The sequence below is a fragment of the Corvus cornix genome, chromosome 12 (assembly GCF_000738735.6).
Source record: "Corvus cornix cornix isolate S_Up_H32 chromosome 12, ASM73873v5, whole genome shotgun sequence".
Classification (NCBI taxonomy): domain Eukaryota; kingdom Metazoa; phylum Chordata; class Aves; order Passeriformes; family Corvidae; genus Corvus; species Corvus cornix.
Genome location: NC_046342.1, coordinates 18,950,609 through 18,975,517, shown reverse-complemented (window position 1 = coordinate 18,975,517; position 24,909 = coordinate 18,950,609). Strand labels below are relative to the sequence as shown.

The window sequence follows — 24,909 nt, the reverse complement described above, 5'->3', positions numbered from 1 at the left end:
GCACTTGTGTGTAGTACACAGGAAATAAACATTCTCTTCACATATTTGATAGATAAACAGTGTTCAGATAAAATGCTTTGGTATCTACTAGCTGAAAACATCATCATGGTTGCACATTTATCATATCATTTAAACACATCGTGGCTGCACATTTATTATATTTAAACACATCATGGTTGCATTTTTAGGCACTTCACATGCATGAGGTAACAGAAAATGCCCAAACTAATATCCCCACTGATTTTTCAACAGCAAAGCATCAGCCCCATAGGAATGAGGGCTCCCACAGCCAGGACTATTGACTTGAACAAAGCAGAATGTGCACCCAGGGATGTGGAACCCCAAATCTGATACATCAGTGCTGTGCTTGTGCCAACTATGCATGTTCTGCATCCTTGGATGCTGCCAAGGGCTTTGCGGAGGCCAGCAGAGCTGGATTTGGAGGGAAAGGGTTAGCAGAGCCTGAGAGCAGGACTCTGATCTCTGATTTATTTCATAAAGACATCACAAGGTGCTACAACTCTCGATAAATGCCATTGACTGGGTTCTGTCAGACGACAGATCTCACTCATCTTTAGCCAAGCCCTGCTGGCTCTACCCCCTCTCAATCCCATTTCAATCTTCATTTAGTGCTGACTGCAACCAAACAGGGAATAAACCACACGACTGGCTCGCAGATGATTTCTTTTTAAAGATGTCACGAGCTGTCACTGATAAATAAAAAATCCATTAATGTCATGTTCCTGATATTTCGCTGTTTCCAAGGTCTTCAATGGAGGGCTGAGCCTCTTCCCTCCCAGTTACAGACCCCAGACCTCCTCCTGTGTCCATGACACCACTGTGGGGCACAAACAAGGAATGCTGGGGGGCTGACTCTGCAGGTGACAGGTGACACGTGCCAGCTGAAAATCTGCTCTAAACTCCCGTGGCCAGTATCTGTTCTTGACTTTGCCCCTATTTTTGCACCTCAAAATTCATCCCAGAAATGAGGCAGATCACATTTGCCGACTGAGGTGCTTAAATTAGCATAAATCTGTAATGAGCCTGGCATTTGTGCTGTTGGAAATATTTGTAATTTCATAAATCTCTCAATTAAGAGAGCGCTGCATGTTCCCTGTGCTGTCAGAAATATCAAGCCAAAGCACTCCCAAATTAGAAGAGAATTTATCCTTATCCCTTATCCTCAAATATGTTGATAAACTTGTGCACAAACTGAATCAGCAGTTTTAGAGAAAGGATTATGTCAGATTAATTTTAATCTAATCCATTTCTATCTCCTGAGAAGCTTTTTACTTCTTGCTTTCAATAATTTAAACGGTGACTGTGGCAGAGCATAAAAAATAAATGATGGGAGATGCACTTTAAATGGAAGTTACCATTCTCAATCACTTTTTATTTAAATGAGGGTTTCATATGCCTGATTTTAGGTTTAATGAAGCCCATTTTTGCTGAACTGTAATAATCTCCATCACATGGAGCCAGACACAGACGAATTACAGAAACCCAGTGTGTGACTCACCTACTCCTTGTGATGCTGCTGTGGAAAGAGACACCTGGAGTGAATTTTGGGCTGAATTTTGAGGGAATTTTTTGGCAGAAATGCTGCCAGGCTGCTCAGATCCAGCTTTCAGGAGCAGGGCGCCTGCCTTGGAGACACACTGCAGGAACTGGAAGCTTTGGGAAGTTGTTTTCTGGATCTTGGCCTGAGATAAATCTCTCAGAGGTTTTTGGGCTCAGCTGTTCGTGCTCTGGAAAACACTTTTAGGGTGTTGACACTTTGGACCTGGGAATTCTCTGCTGTTAGGGGACGCTGAGTGGCAATCACTATTAAGAGGAAAAACTGGTAACAGATTCAGGTAGTTTTTGATGCTGCACCCTTTGCTCTCCTCACGGTCTCCATCTCCCACACATCTCCAGCACTCACCCTTCATCCTCCTACTGGGAATATCTAGGAAATCCTGCTGGCATTTTACATGTTCCCATTCCAGGAAAGACACCTGCGAGCTGTGGAGCCCCAGCTCATGGGAACACCACCTTGCTGGGGCATTTTCCTGCTTGTTTGGGAACTGAGCCTCCCCTCTGTCCTTCCCTGCATGCTGCAGGCAGAACCATCCATGGACAACAAGGTCCAAGGACAACTCCTGCTCCACAGTCCAGGGGGGTCTGCAGCACCTCCTGATGCTCCAGGTCTGCCACCACCGACCCAACACCACAGTCAAATACACCAAATCCATCACTGACTGTCCCTAATGGAAAAGTATTTCCCTGCCTCTTTGTTCTTTGCTTTTCCCAGCCCCACGGGAGAGTTTACCTGCTCATATTTTCCCTCCAGCCTTGGCAGTGACCCGTGGCAGGCTGCTCAGTGACCCTGTAGCATTCTGACAAATAGTTGAACCAACTTCCAACCAGCTTAGCAGATTTTTTGCTTGGTTTCCCGGAGAAATGGAACTTTTACAACCACGGTGCCCACCCATGTGTGTGAGACTCCTCTCTAAATTAGCTTCTCACTAATTGGAACCAAATCTGACCAAGCAGCAAAGGCCTCCAAAGACATTAAGACAGGAGAGAAAGAGGAGAAACCATCAGTCGCTTAATAAGGAGTAACAGGAGTAGCTCAGCCCTTTGACAACCTGCCTGGCAAGGGGGAGCTGCCCCATCCTGGGAATACAGGTTCTGTAAAATCCACATTTCTCAAAAGCTCTGGGCATCCCACACTGAAAGAAACAGGAGAATAAAGGCTGAATATTAAGGTTACTGTAGTGGAGTGAGGCCACGAAACGCTCCAGGATTCCTGCTATGCCCCACTCGCTGATCCTGTCATGGTATAAAAATCCTGATAATTGCCTTTTTCCTCCTGCACCCGTCTGGTTTTTCCCAGGTTTGCTCCCCTTCCTCCTTGCACTGCGTGGTGGGGGCTGTACAAACACGAGGGAACACCAGACACAATTTGTGGGACAGATTATTTACAAGACAAACCCCTCAAACCTTTCATCCCACTGGAGGCCATCAGCCACCCTGAAAGCCAAAACATTCTCACAGTTCCCAGCCCTTGAAGTGTCCATCATCCCTTTAAAAAAATAATAATAAAAGGGGTGAAAAAGTGAGCGGACAAGTGAGCAGCGCTAATGATTTCTGTGCCCAGAAGTGGTTTCAGCAGCACTGTAATCAGTAAAGTGCTTTCTGCAAACATGTCTAGTGTCCACACTTCACTACAGCATGAAAGGCTGAGATTGAGATGGAATCAGAATTGCCATCTCCTCTGTCAAATGCTAAAATTTAGTTAGTTCTACTTGATTAAGCTGTGCAACAGAACTAAAAGTTCTCCTGGATAGCAGCAGGGAAAAAAAGGCAGGAAAGAATGAGAAAACCTGAATGCATCCAATCTGTGAAAAGATGGGGGAATTATTCTCTGTCAACATCTCAGCTCACAGCCATGGATGTGTTCCCATCCATGGCTGTGCTTCCATCAGGAGCGATGGCATCAGATAGGAAAGAATTATGGGAACAACTGAGCTTTAATGAATCTCCTCCTCTTTGGGAAGATGGAATTTTCCAAGCATGTTGAGAACATGGGCACAACAGAGAGAGAAAACTGATTTTCCTTGAAATTCTGCCTTTGTTCACTCAAGGGGACACAGCTCCCAGATACCCAAGAAGGTAAGAAAGGAGCAGAGGGACAAGAAGTCTGAGGAACTGAGGTTCAGGGAGAGAACTCATGGAGGGGAGGTTCAGTTCCAGGGTCAGCAGGAACTTTGAGGCCCTCAGCAAATGGCAGGAGAAGACAAATCCTGTAGGAACACCAGTGGGTTCCCATCTGCCCAGCTGAGCACTTTGTGATCTAAAAAAAAGCCCTCAGCCGGTTTATTTCTTGCCCAGATGATTGAGATAGATTAGGAGTGAGAATAAATGTGCTGCAGCTGTGGTGAGGGGTGGAACAGTGAAGCCCAGAGAGGTCTCGGAACAGGACACACCTCCAGGGAATGCAACGGGAACACGGAATTCAAATAATCAAGTAATTGAGAGATCATTTTCACCAGCCCTCTGTGTACATTCAGCATTTCTCACAGCACTTGCAGAGCTCCATCTCCACAGGCTTTTCCCACGAGGGCTGGAAGGCAAATGTCATGAGAACATGGTTATAGATCTTTCTAAAGATGAACCATGAGAAACTTGCAGGAAGGGGGGTGAGAGAAATCCTAAACACAAGTTCATTTATCTTCCCAAAGAAGGGAGGGGAAGGATTTGCAGGCCCCTTTGTTCTGCATGAGGATGGGTGTGCTACCAGCCTGTCAAGTAGAAAATACTTTCCAGGACTGTATTTTTTTAGGCTCTAGACTCACAACGAAGTGCCAGGGATGTTAGAAGGAATTGGAAAACTGTAGTTGTTAAAGCATTAACTAACCCTGCCCTGACTATCAAATAAATCTAACAAAAGTCGCAGCTAAAGGACTCAGCTCCCACAAACTTAAGTGAAAAGAACTATTTGGCACAAAAGAATATTTTTTCTTAAAATTTGGAGATAAAAGGACAGCAACCTCCAAATACTTCCCAGACATATCCCTGTTAGAACCCAACTTCAATTCAGAGCCCTGAGAAACACAAGCGAGTGTTTGCTTTGGATTTTGGAGCTTTTTGTTTGTTTGTTTCAATTAAGTTTATCTCAACAAGAAATGTATCTTGCCAAATTTGATTAACAGCACCGAAAAAAGCAAACAAGGAAAGGTAACTTTGTTTCCCCCTGCAAAGCTCCTCAGAAGGAAAACATTTCCACCAGGAGCTTAACTGGAACACTGCTGTACACTTTGAAATGCTTTGTGGTTTCTAAACGGCTTAAAAATGCAACAGAACGAAAAACAAAGCCTGTTTTAGTGATATTTTTCCTGTTTTGGCTTGAAATGCTCCAGATGGTCAAGGGAAGAGATTCTTCCCCTGTACTCTGCTCTTGGTGACAACCTACCAGGAGGACTGCCAGAGGGCAGGGTTAGATGGGATATTGGGAAATAAACCTTCCCTGGGAGGGTGGGCAGGCCCTGGCACAGGGTGCCCAGAGCAGCTGGGGCTGCCCCTGGATCCCTGGAAGTGTCCCAGGCCAGGCTGGACACTGGGGCTTGGAGCAGCCTGGGACAGTGGAAGGTGTCCCTGTCCATGGCAGGGGTGGCACTGGATGGGCTTTAAGGTCCCTTCCCATTCAAACCATTCTGTGACTCAATGGTTAATCTCACAGGGCTTTGGAAATATAAAGCAGGAGAGCTTTGTTTTCTGGTATCCAAATTTTAGAGCTCACCCTAAGACAGGCTGAGGTACCTTATTAAATCTCAACACAAAAGTCACAGAAACTCTTTGATGTCCCTCCCATGTCCAAACCCATTTCTGTGGCTCCATCACTGGGGAGTGCCCAGTTCCTGCAGTGGCCGTGATGAGGCCCCTGGTGTTCTGCACCAACACCAAAGCCACATTTGAGCTACACACAGACTTTTAGGATTTTTGACTGTTTCCTCTTGTCCACTCAAACACCTACAGCTGCTCCTCGTGCTGCTACACAGGCCCCAGTGCCATGTTCCCAGAGCAATGTTTACTCCTGAATGATTTCTTCTGGGGAGTATCAGGGTGGAATGGTTGACACATGACCATCGTTGGGCTTTTGATTAAACAAGCTGCAGAAATAATGAGGGAACACCCTTCACACGCAGGGTAATTATCTCAGAAAAATCCTAACAACCCAGGCAGGTTTCTACCAGTCTGTTAGGAACAAATGGAGAAGGCAAAAAAAAAAAAAAAAGGAAGGGAAAAGAACTGGAACTTCTAACAGACAAAGGGGTCATCCATACGGCAGGACTGGCCTCGGGGGTTTGGGAATGTGCTGCTTCAAGCGCAGAAAACGCGACAGAAGCAAATGTTTGATTTGCATTCACTCCTCTTTCCAGCCCATTCACTTCCCGAGCTGCAGATGAACGTTTATTTTCCAAATCTCCAGCACTCAGCATGCACTTCATCAGAGGAGGCCATCACATCATTATGCTGCTTAACAAAATGTGCCAGCACAAGGCAGTGACCTGACAAACAGCGGCTCCCCGCCGCCGCTGCCGCGCCGCACACGCATTCCATTTCCATTTGGGGTCTGGGGGGGAGCTGAGATCCATGTGCTGCATTTCCAGCTCATTTCAAACCAAAAATGGGGACAATGCATGGCAATGCCCAGATTGTTCTGTGCGAGCTGTACACAGCCCATTTGTTGATGCTGAAAAGACTTGTTCATCATTTGGACTCATTTTCAGGATGAATTTCCTGTAATGTTTGAACAGTAGGAAGCTCTTTATTGGGCATCATTTAGAAGAAAAAATAAAAAGAAAGCCTCAAAAACCAATGTGTGTAGGCCAACATAACTTTGCTTTTAGCTGACAGCTCCTCAAAAATGGACATTTCCAAGTGGCAAAGTATCGGAGTGAACTACAGCTGAAAGGTTAATGGTCTGGACGCCGATCAGCATCTTTTTAATAAAGCCACAATTTTTAAGCCCAAGACAACCAGGGACAATGGCTGACAGGAAATAATTCCCTTCTAATTTACTATTTTTCTTTTCCCAAATCTCCACACCTGGCCAGGATGGTTTTTTTCAGGCTTCTGCTATTCCAGTGAATACCCTCATCACCAGAGCAACAGCAATTCTCAGATTGAATAGTTTTGCTTTTTTAAATTATATTTTTTCAGATTTCATTTTCAATGAAATACAAAGCTAAAGTAAAAATGAAATAATATGAAAGTGCATTTTTTCCCACAGTTAGCCCTGTATTTCAGCACTGGTCATTAATGACATCAGGCACTTTTTGCAAAGATGATGAAGTTGGGTTCGCTGCCCTAATCAGATTCTAAAATAAGTAATTGCATTTTCTCCTCTTAATGCCACTCGCACTTTCCATGAGCTGGATTATTTTTCACTGCTAAGCTGAACAGTTTTTTCCTGTCGCACCTCAACGTTAAACACTTGCAATGTTACACTGGGGGACTGGAAGGAGCTGATCTCTACAGCTCTGCTTTGCCAACACTGCCGGGGCCCTGGGGACGGGGCTGCCCACGGAACACGGCGGCTTCCGATGAGCAGCAGCTTCCCACTGACACCTGATATTCCTCCTGAACCTCCCTCTGCCCAGGGCTGAGCAGGAGAAGGCTCTGGGACCGTGCAGTGGCTGCTACAGAGCCAAGAGCTTCGATCACAGCGGGACATGCGCAGTTGGCTTATGGAAACACAACGATTACCAAGAAACATCAATTTGCAGTTGTGACTTTTAAAACTCATCTTATTTCTAACTTTGGGAGGAAGGAAAAGTAAAAGAAAATGTTGCCACAGAGCAGATGAATTCCTGCAGAACAAGTGGTCTGAATTAACCTGTTTTGAGTTGCCTGTGAATACTTTCTGTGCAAGCCAGCAACCAACAAGCTCAGTAACGCCAGCCCAGCTCGGTTACAGAGCTGTGATAGTGTCAGGTTAGACCAGCTGTGGCTCTGGCTACAATTAAGAGAATTTTCAGGCTGCAACAGAGCAGGTGATGGATGGTGGTCATAGGGGAAGTCATCTCCCATCACCCAAATGACTGAGGGAAATCGTTACCCTCCGGGCACCAGGAATGTTCTCACTTCCCCATCAGCACACAAGGCTCTGTCCCTCTTACTGAACCCATGCTGGAAATAACACCAGCACCTTCTGGGAATGCAGTTTTTTGTACCACCAGTAAATAAACCCAGACCAAACCTTCCTCCTGGAGCACCTGAACAACCATTGCCTTCTCTCTGCTCACTGCCCCCACCAGCTGCCCCATCTCCACACATGGTGCTCACCCTGCAAGGATTTCTTATGGCAAAACAGGAACCTCTCAGCCACTGCAGAGCAGGGCTGTGCTGAGGAGACAAATGTGCACAATTCCTGCAATCCCTGTGTCCCTCTGGGAGCCTCCTGCCTTGGAGAAATGGGAGGGCCCCAGTGGGACAAAGTCCATGGGCAGCTCTGTCAGCTGGTCAGACGTGAGCCCAGGAGCTCCTCAAGCCCCTGTCTCCTCCTATCTGAGCAATAAGCTCAGCCTAACAGCACATGGTCCACCGGGCAATTTCCATCCAGCTGATGAGGCCAGACAGATTTCAAAGCAGGACTGCAAATTCCTTTAAAAGGGACACGGATCAGAGGAAGATGTTCCGATGTTTTGACAGAGCAAGCAGCGCCCTGACGGAGGAGCCAGCTGCAGCGGCTGGTTGTGGGTCCTGGTGGGGAGGGACACACACATGGGGCTTGTCGGGCACAGCCAGGGCATCCAGCAGGAATTCTGCCAGAACCACTCCCTCTCGGACACAATTTAAACACACCAGTGCAACACGCACGCTCAGGAAGCCACAAACTGGCACGTTTAAAATAAGTTTGTGCTAAACTGAAAGAAGTCTTTGGCATTTCCTAAACATTTGTGCCACCCTCTTTGAAGCCAATGGCACCTTGTGTGATCTGGACACATCCTGAGTACCCAGGAGACAAAAAAAAGTGCCAATAGTGTTTGAAAAAAATAAATAGTAATAAAAAGATGATGCACAAAAGTGGCTCTGTCAGCAATCCGCAACTTTTTAGCAGAAGACACACCCGGGCCACAAAGCAGACAGGCTGCACATGACCCTGGCCATGTCTTTGGTATATGAACACACTGCTTTAGCTTCCATCAGTTCACCTCTGAAGTTTATACTCAGACATAGTAAAATGCTTTTTCTCTGAATTTACCCCCAACTGGAGCTTCCCCAGTCACCCAGCATGACCCCCACAGTCAGGCTGGCCCTGGCACAGCCCTCTCCTTGCAGGTGACTGCTTCAGACTTCCTGAAAATTCTGGGAATTCTCTTCCTCGAGAACGGAAACCTCACAATTTGTTGCCAAACACTGAAGTTGAGAGAAGGAAAGCTCTTTACCTCCAGAGTGGGGTGGGGGCCCACAGAGCAGCACCATGCCCTGGCCCTGGCGGACGGACACCGTGCTCCTCGTTCTGGTCTTGAAGTTCTCAAGGTCTGCCAGGAGAGAAAGAACTCGGTTAAAGGGTGATCAGAGGCTTCTCCTTATGAGAAGAACAAGAGGAAAATGACAAAATAAAGCAAACATCAGCTTGGAGGGTGGGCTGGTGGGATCTGGGTAAAACATGAGGCAGCAGGAGGCTGAGGAGCATCAACAAAAGGATCAGGAAATGCTTCCCCAGGCTGGGAAAGGTGAGAAGGTGCTGATTTACCCACAGCAGCAGACACACCCGGAGAAAATTCCTGCACCTGTAATGCTGGGGGAGTTTTGTTGTATGAATTTAGGAAGAACTGCTGCCTTAAATAACCAATTACATCCCACCCCAGCCTGTTTCCCTGCAGGAGCCTCGCTGCTGATGCCCTCCCGGCCCATGTGTGGAGAGCCTTCCTTTCCCACAAGGAAGTCCCTTGTACCAGCTGCATGTAAAGCCACAGAGCGCTTTAATTAAATCAAATTCCTCCTTCCACCTCTCTTTTTTCCTCTCCTCAGGGCCCATGCACTGCAAAAATACAACTCCCTCTGCTCTCCTTGCACACTGAATTCAAGAGACTCGCAATGAAGTGAGGAGGTGACTCTGAGCTGAGCAGTGACACCAGGATTGTCACCAGCAGCTGCTTTGTGGGAGCACCAAGACATGGAATCACTTTGGCAGCCTCTGATCTTTAACAATCTCCTGCATTTCAACTTTCTTTTTTTTTTTCCTTGTTTCCAGCGTAGCTGAGCCTTGGTTTGGCAATTACAAACCTGTTGTCAGTGCAGTTGGGAAAACACAGAGGTGATAAATATTTATCAGCAGGAACTGGTAGGAACATCATTATAAGGTTACAGGGATGGAAAACTGAGCCTTGATTTTTATCCCCTCTTAAAAATGGTTTCTGCACACATACTTAAAAAATAAATAAATAAAATTAGTAATTGTCACTGCTTCATCTCCCTTTCTAGGAGAGAAATCTTTTTTGGCCTTTCTTTCTTTTCTGTCTTAGGACAAAAGGAAAACAGAAAAAGAAATTATCAATTAGAGAGATAGAATCTTTTCATTCCTCAATTCTATAAAATTTACAGGTTTGTTTTTTTTTTTTAATTTTACAGAAAACCACTGTTACATTCCTCTGGCCACCTGCCAGTGCACAGATTTTTATACATTTTGACTGCACACGGGCACAAGGCTGGATGCCATCCTCTCTGAGGACAGCTGCAGGAGGAGTAATAGCCTAAAGCCCAAATAATGCCTGCAGGAATATATGTGCTATTTTTTACATCAATATTGACAAGAAAAGGATTGCTACCAGGAAAAGCAGCCTCTGCTTGGATGAACATCTAGGAAATGCTGCAAGAATGGTCAAAACCAACTGGAGGCAGCAAATAAAGCAGAGCATTCATCACCACTGCTTGTGCTGCAAACCATCAGGCCTTGGGAGTGAGCTCGGAAAAGCCTCATGCAAGTGCTTCAAATCGGGCTCTGAGTGAAATAACGAGATTAAGATAATTATAAGAAAGGCTAAAGCCTCATCAAAGCCATCAGGCTGATTGTGCCCGTGCTGTCTGAAGCCCACAGATTTCTTTTTGCAACACCTAAACAGGAATGAACAATAATATCGAGAAGATTTTTTTAGTGAGAAGCTTCATTTAGACCCCACCTTGCAGCCTTGCAACTGCAGAGTGGGTGGTTCAGCTCTGGGTGTCTGCCCTGACAACACCATCAAGCTCCACTTCACTTTGTCCTCAAACCTAAAAAACCCTGGGTAGCAGAGGAGGATTTTTGGTTTTATTTGCCAATAAAAAACCCCCAAACCAACAAATAAACCCACAAACCCATCAGATTAAAAGGAAAAACTGAGGAAGAAAATAATAACGCTTGCAATTCTGTCGATCAGTGTCCTGCCAACTATTGTCACAACACCAAACCAAGGACTCCAATGAACACAGAAAAATATTCTGTAAGCTCCAGTAACCCCAGCATTAGAGAAGGATTAGTAGTTAGCAATTAGTAATGATTTCAAGAGGACAATACAGCAGTGTAACAGGAATGCAAACAGGTTATTGCGAGTAGCAGCTACTCACACCTTACTTAACGAATGAGTTAAGGTGCCTTTTAAACACTTTCTGGACAGTATCAGTTCTAAACCAAGCTGAACGGACCCACAGAAGCAGAAAGGTGCATGTAGTATTTAATTTCAGCTGGATGTATTTAAAAGCTGCCGCATGACTTTGGGAAAGTCACTTCAGCTCTTGGTGACAAAGTTTGCACCTCTCTAAGGACAAGTACTTCAACTGTGTCTCTCAGAAGAGGCTTAATTAGCTAATATTTGCACAGAAGCCTGACATCTGCTTCTGAAATGCACTGGAGTGCAATGCACACACCAACACCCACCCCTTAATGGGGACTTGAATGGCTTTTCTGGCATAATGAGATTTTTCTGTAGCCTCCATTAAAACGCTGCCTTAGTGTTCAGTGCCAGAACTTGGGCAGGTACTGGGAAGTGATGCCAGTCTGACACAGATCCCTACTCCCCCAAAAACGCTCAAAAGCCCAGGAGGTGCCGGCAGCAGCTGTCAGCCCACCAGCTTCTCACTTTGGGCAGGGTATTTCTGTATGGAATGACCTCCTTCCAAAACCTCTGATGGGCTTTAATAAAAGCTTAAGCACTCTAAAATGATCCAAAGCCCCTCAGGACTGAGTAGTTTGTCTCAGTAATTGGCATTTCGAAACTTTAATCAAACCCATATGGCTTTGCACAGTAACAATTACCCAAGTTGTCCAGAGTAATGAAAAATTTCCCCAAATTTTGCCTACAAAAATCAGTCTTTATAGCAAAGAAGATTCCATTATAAGCAAAACAAAAGGACTGCAGCCTTTTCTCAGGACCTGCTTGGGTTTGTGCTTTATGAAATGTGGTAATTCTTTTTCTAAGTGACTCCTAGGCAAGCACGGAAATCAAAGTTTTAAAGAAACATTTCCCAGATGGCGTCAAAGGATGGGCAAACAAACAAGGACACATCAGCTCCTGCTGGGGGGGACAGTGTAAGATGCCAGTCTGTGTAAGATGTGGCCTCAGACTTCTGTATTTACATCCCTTCTCAGTTACAGCTCCACTGATTGTCCCAGTGGTGAGACTTCTACCCCAGCAGAGCAGCTACACAGTCCCCCTTGGTTCCCATTACTGGCTGCAACAATAACAGAAATAATGGAAATAACAGAATTCCTGAACTCAGCATGCCCTGGAAACCTCGAAGGGAACGCCAAGACTTCCCTCAGGAGCCTGCCAGTCTCAGGGCACTGGGGACGTGACAGGGATCCCTACTTTTTTGTGAAAGCTGAGCTCTGTCTTGCTGGCTTTGTTTGCCCGAGGAGGCTTTCCGTGCTTTGCTTTTATTTTTTCCACACGTGCCTATTTTTAGAACACAAAATACTCTGCAATTACTGGTTCTGCAATTAGGAGAGACCCCTCCGTGCAAGAGCTATTAAAAACCACCCAAAAAATATTATAGGAAATGAGATGAAGAGTCAATGATGCAGACTGGTGGTGGCAGGTGTCTGCATGTCCTTTAGAAAGCCAATTTCTGTGACTGTATCGTGTGGGAGGCAGCTCTGCTGTGCAATGCCTTGAATGACACGCTGTCAAAAACTCACCATTAGTGAGCCCTTTGTCATTACAGTTCAGGGTTTTTTCCTAATGATTAGAAAAGCAGAGCCACAGCTATTTTCACCTATTCTTCCTGTTCAACTGGCATGGAACTATTTCTGCTTCTGCTATATTCCAACAAAAATGTACACACATCAATCACTGCTTTATGCATCACTGGGTTTTAATTGCCAAAGAAAAACATGGCTAATAGGCTTGGAAAAATAAAAATGTTACTGGATTTTACTTAAAAGTCTTCCTCTAGAGACTTCTGTAAAGCAAATTTGATAACACACCAGTGACATCACTCAACTGAGTTGGTGATAACAGCAAGGAGCCTGCAAAGCACAGGGCCTGCATCCCTACAGATCATTATTCCTCCAGGGTGAGATATCCAATGAACCTCGACAGAAGGAACACAGAGTTTTTGCCCAGGAGCAGCACAGGGAGGGAGAAGGGTGGGTGATATCCACACATCTGTGCATCCAACTGGGAATTACTGGGAATTAGCACTGCCTTAGTGTCATTCCAGCTGTACTAAAAGTAAGTCTTTGGTTAGGACACTCATACTTCACTTAGATGAGCAACAAATCCGTGGGATCAGCACTTGAGGGGTTCTTTTAGCCAGTTTGTATTTTATGGGGGGTTGTGGTTGGTATTTCCCCCTGGAGACTTGGCTGTGCTTTGAACACAGGAAAATTGAATGGTTAAAAATGAATCTGATCATTTAGGAACAGATATTTTAGAAAGCTGGCACATGTTCACTGGCAATTTTGGGTATTCTGGAGTGGACAAAACACCACCTTTACTAATATAAAATGAACCTTAGAGCACCCATTCAATAGGAGATAATGATACAGGTAAGGTGTAATTTCTTTTTCTGTGTGAAATGCCCAATCCCCTTGGGTGACCAGACACAGCCAAGACACCCAAAGCCAATTTTTGAGCACGACTTAAAGAGATTTGCAGATCTTAGTGGGCTTTGCCTTCTCAAACCCCTTCTATCAGTTTAAGATAATCCCCGCAATCTATAATTTAGGGTGATCTTTAAGGTCATGTCCAGTCCTCGAATTGAAGCCAAAGAGATTATTCCCTTTATGAAAGAGCACATGACTCATCCCAAGGGAATCTGATCAGGCTGGCAATGACATCAACAAAAAAACTGACAGAAGGAGTGGCCGAGTCCTCCTGGTTCAGACGGAACAAAGAACCTCCTGCTAAGGGATATTGGGATGCCCTCTCCCGAGCTGTTCTCATCCTGTTTGCACAACTCTCCACACACCACAGATCCCCCGTTCATGTCCTGGGCAAAGCTCACAGCCAGGCGGGCAGGGAAGGCATCGGCGTGGCTGCCCACGGGACAACCCCACTCCACTGGCTGCTGACTACAAACTGTGGGAGTTTGGCCCACAAAACCAGTCTTGGAGAGGAGATCCCAGTGCACCTCAACCCATTTCAGACGTGAGAGGACACTGGTTGGAAGAACTCCCAGGAAGGAAGGCTGAAAGCTCTTAACTGGCACCCACAAGAGACAGGATTGGCCTGCTGGTATCTGTGGCCCCACCACCCCCAAAGACTGTCTCTACCAAACTGCACCTGATTTCCAAGCTGGCCTTGATGTCAGCCCTTGCACCCATACACAGAGATGAAGTTCTTCAGGCTGTGTCCTTGCTGGTGTGTCAGGACTGCACAGAGAGCTGTGCGGGCTGGAATAAAACCCCTTCGATACAGAGCTTAATAGAATTTTAGTTTAAGAGCTGGTGTTCTAATGAATAAATTTGAGAGTCACTGATTTGAGAAATAGTTTACAAGTCTGGGCATGAAAGCTTTCTAATTTGACCTTTAGAGCAGAAATTTCACTGGGATTTCTACTTCACCAAGGAGAAAAGGAGGGAAAAAGAAGTTTTAGAGGTAAATGTCTTGTCATTTCCCCCACCCCTATCCCTGCAGGAAATTTTTTTTTTCCATGGACTTTATTACTGTGAGCACTAACAAGGCACTGCCTGGGCAACTTTACCACTCACATCTCGAATCTCTCTAACACCTTGGACTTGGATGTCTCTATCTGGATTCTCATGTTGAGACTGTTTTAATTTTCCCAAGTCTTTCTGACCACCATCTGTTAAAGACAGGCTGATTTCTGAACCCACATGGCTAAAATTCCACCTCTCTGGGATTTGATCCTTACTCTCAAACGGGCTGCAAGGCAGCCCCAGTGCTTATCTGCCTTCCTTCACACCACCGATCTTACAGGGAAACAGGAGTTCTTAGAAATTCCTGCAAGGCACCCATTTTTCTTTTCCAAAATCAAACCACTCTTCCCTATGATATTATGAAAAAAAAAAAAAAAATCCTCCTTGTCTTCATGTTCCATTTCATAAAAACTGCCTGTTTGCCTTCTTTCTGCAGGAAATATTTCAAACATTTATTTTGAAGCAGCTCCTCTGCTTGAGACAAAGTGCTGAGGACTCTGAAAATTTTACTACTTTAATCTAGAAAATCTGGGCAGACATTTCCCCCTGAGTTAACTCGAACAGGGTTTTTTCACTCTCAGAAGTTTTTTATCTTTTCCTAGACTAAAAAAATAAAAGCTCTGTTTGCAGTTTCCTGCAGCACAGACGACTCTGCAGTGGGCAGAGAGCAGAATTCCACAGGCACAGGAGGTGGGCACAGCCCTCCCTCAGGCCATGTCTGAGCATCGAAGGTGCCTCAGTGCTCCCTGCAGGCTCTGCTGCACCTTCCCACTCTGGGCAGTGACAGGAGTGCAAATCCACACCCAAAATAATGTAAAACACAATCACTGAGTCATAGAATTCATCAAAGCCCATCCAGTCCCATGGGCAGGGACACCTCCCACTGTCCCAGACTGCTCCAAGCCCCAGTGTCCAGCCTGGCCTTGGGCACTGCCAGGGATCCAGGGGCAGCCCCAGCTGCTCTGGATGACATGACCCAAGCTCACTCAGCAGGAAGTTTCAAAGGGAAATTTCCCTTTACTTGATAAAAACCCAAACAAAGCCCACCCCTCAGAGATCCCAGTCCTCAGAGGGTGTCTGGTGGCTCAGCCTCCCAACGTTAATGCACATTTTGGTGCTCAGCAGCACCTCAGAGTGCTGATATTTTTCCACTCTGTTCCTCTCTGATGCCTAATGAGCAATGAAATGCCAGTCATGTCCGCTGCAGACAGGGAAACCAACACGGGCCAACTTCCCACAAACACATTTAAGGCTCTTCCATCCTCCACATGCCAACGCTGACTCCTGGCTTTGCTTTCCAGAGGGAAAATAGGAAAGAAAAAACAAAATAAAGATAAAGCAGCCACTGGGATAAAGTTGTTCTGCACTGGCCTTGCATCCCATCAACAGGAACAGAAATTTTCTTGCAGGATCCACCTCTGGCCTTTGCCAAGTCTGTGCTTGGCTGGGGGTCCTGGAAGTGCTATTTCCACACATTTAGAGAAAATACTGATTTGCATTGATTTAGAATCACTAAGTAAGGCTCATCCAAGGATTATAATTATTTCTTCAGCTAGGTAAAGCGCTTTATTTCATTCAGGAGGTTTAGAGGCATCACACGGGGGGGAGGTGTCACAAGAAGCATCCTAATAACTGAGCAAATAACACAACCTCCTGGTTTCTTGTCCTGTTCTCCATCCACTGGCCACACAAAACAGCAAAAGTGATCAGGATACACCATGAAAACATAACCCTACAGCTCTGCAGATGTTTACTACTCTACAATCACTTTTTGCAAGATGTTTGTGTGTTCATTTTTAAAAAAACCACCTACACCATCACTTCGTTTTTAAAAATTCAGCCCCAGATATTAAAAAAAAAAAAAATCTGCATTTTGAATATAACTTATTTTACATATTAAAGGCAAAATGAATAAATAAGGAGAGAGATGGGGAAAAAAATGTCAAACCTGTGTCTTGCTTTTCCCTGAATTTCTTAAGCAGAAGAGGACATGTGGTGCTGTGAGTGACCTGTGATCCTCAGCAGGCTCCAACACCTCCCCATGCAACACCCCCTGCCCTCTCCTGAGCTCTTCCCAGACAGAAACCAAAATAACTTCCCAAACAACACTGCAGCCTTAGGAGACTCTCAGCTTTAGGACAAGGTGCACTAATTACTTCCGCTGCTTTAAGTAATAATGTATTCAGCTTATTTATAACCCTGGGGGGGAAACAAAGCAGGTAAAAATCCTCCATTTCTGCTCTCAGTTCAGGGTCCTTCTATCCCAGATGAAAGTAAAGTAGGTTATAGATCTATCCTCTGCTGCAAACTCCCTGTTGGTCCTATTCATCAAAAAAAAAAGGGAAAGGAGAGTGAAAAAAGAGGAGCTTACATGAGGCTTAGCCTAGTTTTCCACCCATCAGAGACTGTGGAGAAGGAGCAGAGGTTGGGAGCTGGGTCTCTAACACTGATGGCTGCCCTGTGCATGGCTCAGTCAGGATTTCAGCAAAGGAGAAACACTGGGACGTGGGAACATATGGAAAAATGCAAATAAATGTGCTCATTCCTGAGTTAAGATCACCCCAACCCCAGTCCTGGGGGGACTGCCAGGTGGAAGAGCTGATTTTGGGTAAGACCAGCAGGGCTGTGATGGAGATAAATGGCATTTTTTCTTGGAAAGGCACTGGAGGAGGAATCAAGGATTTGACACTTGGCAGGAAACCACACAGTTTAAATGTTTGTGTCTCTGCAGAACTGGGGATGCCCCAAACAGGCTGCGCCCTGCTCTCACAACCTGACAGCTTCAGGGGTGTCACAGGGCACGGAGCAAAACAGGGATGGCACATCCCAGTGGGATTGGGGAAACCTGGGAAAATGGGGTCTCTGCAGCGGGCAGAACTGGACATTCTGGCTCAAAAATGATGCTGATTTGCAGAGTTTTGTGTTGCTGCCACAGAGCCACCCCTGGGCACCACAACAAACCCCTCTGCCTGGCCTGGATGCACAGAGGCTCGGCAAGGCTTCAGTGGGAAAAGGAGCGAGATTCTGGGGGATGCAGGGGAAACTGGGTCATGTTAAGATAGTGGATTTCTGAAGATGTAAGAAAAACTGAGACAATTTAATGATTTAAAGCAGATTTGTGGTGCAAGCCGCAGTGGCTGGCTGGGAGTGTCATCTCTGAATTGTGACCGTGTGTGGGAGGCAGCGCGCTGATGAAAATGCCAGGAAAAAGGGAATGAAACTGTGGGAAAAGCCGGGGATTTGAAGTCCAGGTTCTGAAAAAACAGAAGGGGTATCTGGGCAAGAGACAGCTGAGTGGGATATTTCAATACTGGGGTGCAAAGCAGCCTTGGAGGACAGGGATGCATTCCTGCAGTGGGGAATGTGGGCAGGCGTGGGCGCTTCCTCATCTTAGTGCAGGTGAGCAGATCCCACCCAGAATGCTGAAAATTCCCACCCCCTGTACTCCACAGGGATCTTTTCCTCCACAGGAAAGCTCCAGAATGAGGGAGGAGCCAGGAAAATGTGCAGGGCTGGGCTTCTGCTCCTCAGAGGTAAAACCTTGGAGAAATAAACCTCCCAAGGAGGACGAGCAGAGCCAGGCACACCAATCCCAGCTGCCTCCTGAAAAACCAGCCCAAACCCTCTGGCTCCTGTATTTCCAGCCCAAACCCTCTGCTCCTGTATTTCCAGAAGGTTTAAAACACATCAGCTCCCATCAACCCTCAGACTTTAGATATCCCTGTGGAAATGCTTCCATTTGTGTGCTGAACGCACGGATCAATCCCTGGGATCGTTGGTTGGTTTGTTTGGAATTCAGCAGAGCTGCCCCCCCCCAGTGTTTTCATTATGAATTGTTCTTGAAAGAGTGACTTCCTTGCCAATTAATCTCCAAAAGATAAAATGAATGCACTCGAGGGCAATGAGGGTTCACCCGTAAAGACTTTGAGCAGCCATTACAATGCGTTTCTTAGCAACTAACAGTGAAAATTATGGGATTTACTCGTGTAAAAGATATAACAGGAAACACCCCAGCAATGGGAATATTGAAAAAAACCCTTTCCAGTAGGATGTTGGGAGTAATTTTCTCTTTCTACCACCACAATGAAATTATTTTGAGATGGTAGGTCAAAGCCCCAAAGTATTCTCACTGCAACCACATTATTACTGGATTTTCTGCCACTCTTTGCTCTGTGCAGTGCTGGGTCCTAGCTGCTAATTCATGTTTAACAATTATTTTGGAAAAAAAAAAACCCTTTTATAAAATGAATTCTTTCAATAAAATGTGTGTGGGGACCAGTTTTTAGAAACAGCTGTGTGATTCCCTTCGCTTCAGAGGATGTTCACGGTAACAAAGAAGAAAGTTAAGGGTTTCTATGATTGAATCAGAATATCCTGAGCAGGAAGGGGCCCACAAGGATCACCCCTCATGAATAATCCAAAGGGAAAGGTACAAAAGGCGAGGTGGAGGATGCTCCCCTTGTTAGGGGGTAGAAGGCAGCCAACCTCCAACCCTGTCCCTCAGGCACCGAGGACACATTGAAACAGTTCAGGCTCAATTCCACAAAGAAAATTTCACCTGTCTCGGGCCACCTGCATGAGGAGGAGGAGGAGGAGGAGGAGGAGGAGGAAGAGGAAGAGAACAAGGAGACCTTTCCCCTTCCTTTTAACCTCCTGAGGCAGCACAGTGATGCTCCACCCCTGCTCCAGCATCCTCACAGGACACCTCACACCTCTTATCCCCCACTCTCCTGGGGCCTAATTCTGTTCTAAAATTGGTCCCTCAGCCCCTTGGACATCTCAATATCATTTTGGCCTGCAGAAACTGAAGAAAACATCCACAGCATTAGCATGGAGGTTTAAGTTTGAGATTTAAAGGAAACTCCTTCCTGGAAAATGTCCACGGGTTGGAAAGGTGATTTCAGAGAGGCCTCTGAGCACAGAGCAGAGGGAAAGACATCAGCCATCCTCCCCTCATGGGCTCCCACAACAAAAAAAAACCCTGAAAAGCAGATCCCATTTCTCTAACAGCTTTCTCTAACATTTCTCTAACAGTTTCACAGACATTGCTTTCAGGCAGTTTTTGTAACAACAGGGGTCAAAACAATGATATGACTGAAAACCAGCACTGATTCAAACTTGATTTTCCTCTTTGGATACCCATTTGTAAATCAGCAGCATGTGACAAACAGTGGTGCTGAGGAGACAGGCAATGGCTCCTGCACAGCTCCTCACCCACTCCCAGAGGGTTTATTTCCAAACCAGCATCCTGCAGCTAGCCACATCTTTGTGAATTTTCAGGTTAAACTGCAAATCCTGCTGAGGAGTTTAGGGCCAAATTGAGTCATCACAGCAGGGAGAGAATATTTCATCTATGAGCCTAGGGGATGGCTCCATGGGAGAAGAGGGGCGTTATCTGTTGGGAGAGGCTTGGTCCCATCATCGGGATCATTCAGCTGCTGCTGGTGGAGGTGGTGATGGAGCAGACACAGCCTGGAGGCTCCTGGGGTGGAGGGCACTGGGGTGTCCAGGCTGACTCCCTGCAGTGCTCCTGGAGATGTGCAAAAATGCCTGGTTTCAAAGCTTTGGCAGTAAAACACAGAGTGCAGCCTCAGCAAGGTAAAAGAAATTCAAAGTTATCTCTAATTAGAGATGCTCCCCTATAAGTGCTCACAAATCAGCAGGAATTGTCCTGCCTCGCTCATCCCACTGTGATCAAAAAAAGCTTGGACATCACTTAGCAGAGAATTACAAACAGAAGGGAAACCTTGCACTGTCCCATTTCCTCTGAACCCACTTCCACCAGTGCTGCCAGTTTGGGACAGCGTGGAAGATCAGCAGCACCAGAAGCCACCAAATGAAACTGAATGTGAACACACAGATCTCCAAATGCACATCCTGGAGAAGGGCTGCAAGGGCTGGGCAGAACAAGCTGACGAGCTTCTCCAAGGATGATTTAGAGAACTTTCCTTGGTGATTAATGACTGTGGAGGTGTGGGTATAAATCAGAGACATCAAGGTTGGAAATGACCCCCAAAATCAAATCCAACCTTTGAGCAAACACCAGGGCCACCAAACCAGATCACAAAGTGCCACATCTACTCGCTGTCCGAGCAATTCCAGGGATGGTGACTCCACCATTGCCCTGGGCAGCCTTTTCCAATGCTTAACCATGCTTCAGTGAAGACACTTTTCCTGATCTCCTTCCCGGGCACAACTTGAGGCCGTTTCCTCTTGTTCTGTCACTTGTTCCCTCAAAGAAGAGACCGACCCCCACCTTGCCACAACCTCCTTCCAGGGAATTTTAGAGGGTGACTAAACAACTTCCAGCACCTGTGAGAGGTTCCATTCCGTACATTATTCCATGGTCAGTAGGACTGATTTGGCAAGGACACCCTGGAAGCTCATCCTTCCTGTCCTGCCAAAGGGACGGGAGCTGAGCCGGCGGAACAAGCTGCAAATTCATCACTTTGGGAGGGGTGTGGGCCAGCTCTGGTGCCACTAAAAATCAATGGGAGCTTTATCTCCATCCTGAGCGGAAGCAGGAGCTGGGCCACAGCAAACAACTTTAATCCCATGTCTGAAGGGGTGGGCTCACCCCCAAAGTGCCGCGTCAGAGCCGCGCCGCTCCCCAGCCAGAGCTCCTGATTGATTCCAGGGTTATTTCCCAACAGAAACCACAGCACAGTGAATAAAACTGCCAAGCTAAACCCCAGCCCCTAAAAGAAAAAGTACATCATTTAATCTAGTTCAGCTGTGTTTTCATAGATCTTTGTGGAAAAGCCATTATTAGATCCATACTCAAGAGTTTAAAGCTTTTTTATTTTCTGAAAGCTTGTGTTGCTACAAGCACAGGGCTTAGGGTATCATTAATCCATATTCTGTTACTGTGGCACAGCAGATTCCTCACTCGGTGAAAATATGTTCAATTTCAGAGACAACTAGCATGGAAAAAAATAAGAAAGAAAGGGAAAAGAGAAAGGGGAAAAAGGGAGGAAGAAAAATGAAGAAAAGGACAAATCTGAAATGAAAATGACATATCAAAAAGCAAGTATTCGGGGGAAATATTAGCACTTTTATCATAATGAGTTTGTAACCTAAATACATATTTCAAGGATGAAATTGCTGACCCTGTCTGCCCTCCACAGGAGGCTGAATGGCTCAACCACAGTTTAATCTTCCCTGAAAAGGCTACAGAAGAATAATACAGCCCTTGAAGAACAACACACATTCCTGATGCCCCAAGCTTCACAATTTAACTCTTAAAAGGAGAGGGAAAAAACCCCTCAAACCCCAGCCATCAGCCTCAGAAGAACCAGCAGAAACAAAAATGAGACAAAACGAAAACCACACAACACACGATGAAGATGGAAAATAAGGGATTGCTCAGATGAAGGGTGAAGCTTCAAAAATCCATTTTTATTGTTTCTTAGAGGCAGAGCCTTTGTAGTAAACTTAAATCACTCTGCATGTCCTAATTCAGCTAATTCTGGTTGCAATCCCTTTGATTAGAGATGACAAAAAAATTGTTTTGTCAAAGCCCACCTTGGGAAACCCTAATTTTTTTTTTCTTTAATCCAAATGTTTCTAATCTGATTACGCTGTTTTAGCAAACTAAAATATAATCTAGGAGTCAAAAATGTTTCCATTTACCTGAGTTCCTAAGCATGACTGGAAAAGAACAAGCTTTGTTTTTAAATTCAGTCTTCTCAGGTACGATACAGTCAGACCAGGTATGTGAGGATTTGTCTCCACTCAAGTAGTCCCTGCCTGCTGCACTTGTCAGGATCAGAGAATCCCACAAGGGTTTGGGGACCTTAAAGCCCATCCAGTGCCACCCCTGCCATGGGCAGGGACACCTCCCACTGTCCCAGGCTGCTCCAAGCCCCAGTGTCCAGCCTGGCCTTGGGCACTGCCAGGGATCCAGGGGCACCCCAGCTGCTCTGGGCACCCTGTGCCAGGGCCTGCCCACCCGCTGTGGGATTAGGAGGACCCTCCTTTCTCATCCCACATCCTGAGTTCTGAAGCCCAGATTTGAGGAGCTGACACTCAGCTTGTCCTTTTCCACTGGATTTTGGGAAGCTGTGACCCTGCCAAGCAATGCTGAGGGGCTTTGCTGGGAGTGCTGCTGCTGCTGCTGCGCTGGGAGCTGGGAATGGCCATGGACGGGAAGGCAGAGCCTGCTGTGGGAGCAGCAGCCCAAGGTGGTGTTTATGAAGCAATCACCTTGGCATCCTGAAATCTGGAGTGATGGGAATGGTCTTGAGGAAGCTGCTCATTACCCATCCCCAGGGAAAACGTGCCTTCAGTCACGGACAAACTCCAGCAGGTCATGGGCAGAAGGATAATTTATTGTAAACTACGTGGGGAGACAGAGGACTGCACCCTCTGTATTTTTCCTCATTACAAATTGTCCCTCTAAAGTATGTGAACCTGGGGGTTACTGGTATTTTTATCCCCTCCTTTCTGTAGCTGGAGCACATCAGCTTCTCTCCCCAGTCAGTCAAAAGCACCTTTCATTGCACCGTTCTCCATGACTGAGAACTCCATGCCTGGGAAGGCTCTGCCTTGAACTCCTGCAAGGATATTCCTGCTGTAATTACTGCACGCCCCTCCCAGGACAACAGCACAGGGAAACCACACAGATGATGGATGAACAGGCCCTTGTGTTTATTCTCTGCCTTCACCTTCACAACCACAAGAGCAAAAAGATGACTTGTGGTCCTGCATCATCATTTGCCCACTCTCACAGCCTTTATGCTCCAAAGGGCTTTGCATGATTTCATGTAATGCTCATCTACAGCAAGGTCCTGCCTTTTCTTACCCTCAGCTCTTGACAAGAAGCTGCAGCTCTGCTTTTGCCCAAAATAAACACAGAGCTGCCCGTCTTCCCTTTTACACCCAGCGTGCCCACACCTGATGTACCACCGAAACACAGGGCTTGTGAATCTATCACTGTGAATTCATCCCTCGTGGAAATTATGCTCCTTTTTAACACTTTGAAGCTTTACTTCTCCAAGAAAAGGCAAAAATCAATGGTGAGATCCCATTTGCCAGACCCTTTCCTTCCTCAATAAATAAGACGTTTTACCTTGTATGCTCCATATAATTTCAGCTAAATAATGATAAATCATGATATATATCCCTTATTCCCTTTTCCCCTCTTTCTCACTCCATGAGCAATTAAGAGAACACTCTAATCCGTCAGGAAAAGTTGGGAAAAGACACCCAGCTCCCAGTTTTTCCAGCACACTGTGGGAACAGAGCTCGCCTCCTTACTTACAAGCAAACTGCAGCTTGGCTTCTCTGCTGACAATCGTTCCGAAGGGGTTTGTTGCTACACACTGGTACGTCCCAGCATCCTGGCTTTTATTGGGATTATTGATCAGCAGGCTGCCTTCCACCAGGCTGTAGCGATAATCCATGCCCACGTCAATACTGCTTCCATTTAACTTCCACCTGGAGCACAGAATGGCAAAGTTAAACTCCGCTGATGCTCAGGGATGCTCCTGGGTATTTGAAAGCACAGCGTGAAGTAAATAAAGCAAGATTTAGAATGGCTCTGACTACTTATTAAAAATAAAAAAAGAAGGCAGAAAAATGCAAATTTCCTTAGAGGTATTGAAATATTCCAGTATTTAACTGAGAGAGCAATATCCTTGACATATATTTCAGTCTCTGAAATGATTAATGCTTCTGTAGTTGCTGGTGCTGCTGCTCTTTGGAATTAATCATTTGGCATGGGGAAGTCCCCGAAAGAGGATCTCTAACCCATTCAAGTCCACTGAGGATATTTTTTCCCCCTCTCCCGACTTGCTGGTCATTTGTTTATAAATTTAAGAAAATTCCCTTCCAGCAGATGTTGTCACAAAGTGGGGCACTGAGGAATTCCGGCCCCAGGATGGAGCGAGGAGGGGGACACAGCACCTCCCATCTCCTGAGTGTACGGGGAAACCACAGAAATGTGTTTCACCGTGGATCCATGGATTTTATGGCATTAAATTGCTGCCTGTGTCAGGAGACAGCCCGGAGGCTGAGGCCTGGTGACTCTAATTGGTTTCAGAGTGGCATTTACTGGTGAGCAGAGAGAGGCACCAAAGGAAAGAGAACAGCAGCACCAATGATTTACAGCAGCAACAGCACTGCAGGAGGACAGCACCTTCCTCCCAGGACCCCAGAGCAGCTACTAAAGCTGAAAAGAATTGAGTTCTGTCCATGTTTATGGAAAAGGATGGTTAATCTGAGAGCCAGGACTATTTACAATCCTTTTGTAACCTTTTAGAACTCCTGTCCAAATT

At 46.0% G+C, this 24,909-nt stretch overlaps 1 protein-coding gene across 4 annotated transcripts in view; it reads right to left on the bottom strand.

Moving 5' to 3' along the window:
- CNTN4 (contactin 4) overlaps nt 1–24,909 on the bottom strand; it is a 271,038-nt gene that overhangs the window by 72,747 nt on the left and 173,382 nt on the right. For all 4 annotated transcript variants that reach the window (XM_039558958.1, XM_039558957.1, XM_010390268.4 and 1 more), the window contains 2 exons: nt 23,895–24,070; nt 8,937–9,032 (listed from right to left, as the gene is read on the bottom strand). In XM_039558958.1, coding sequence (XP_039414892.1) covers nt 8,937–9,032; nt 23,895–24,070 — 272 coding nt within the window. The remainder of the gene's footprint in view (nt 1–8,936; nt 9,033–23,894; nt 24,071–24,909) is intronic.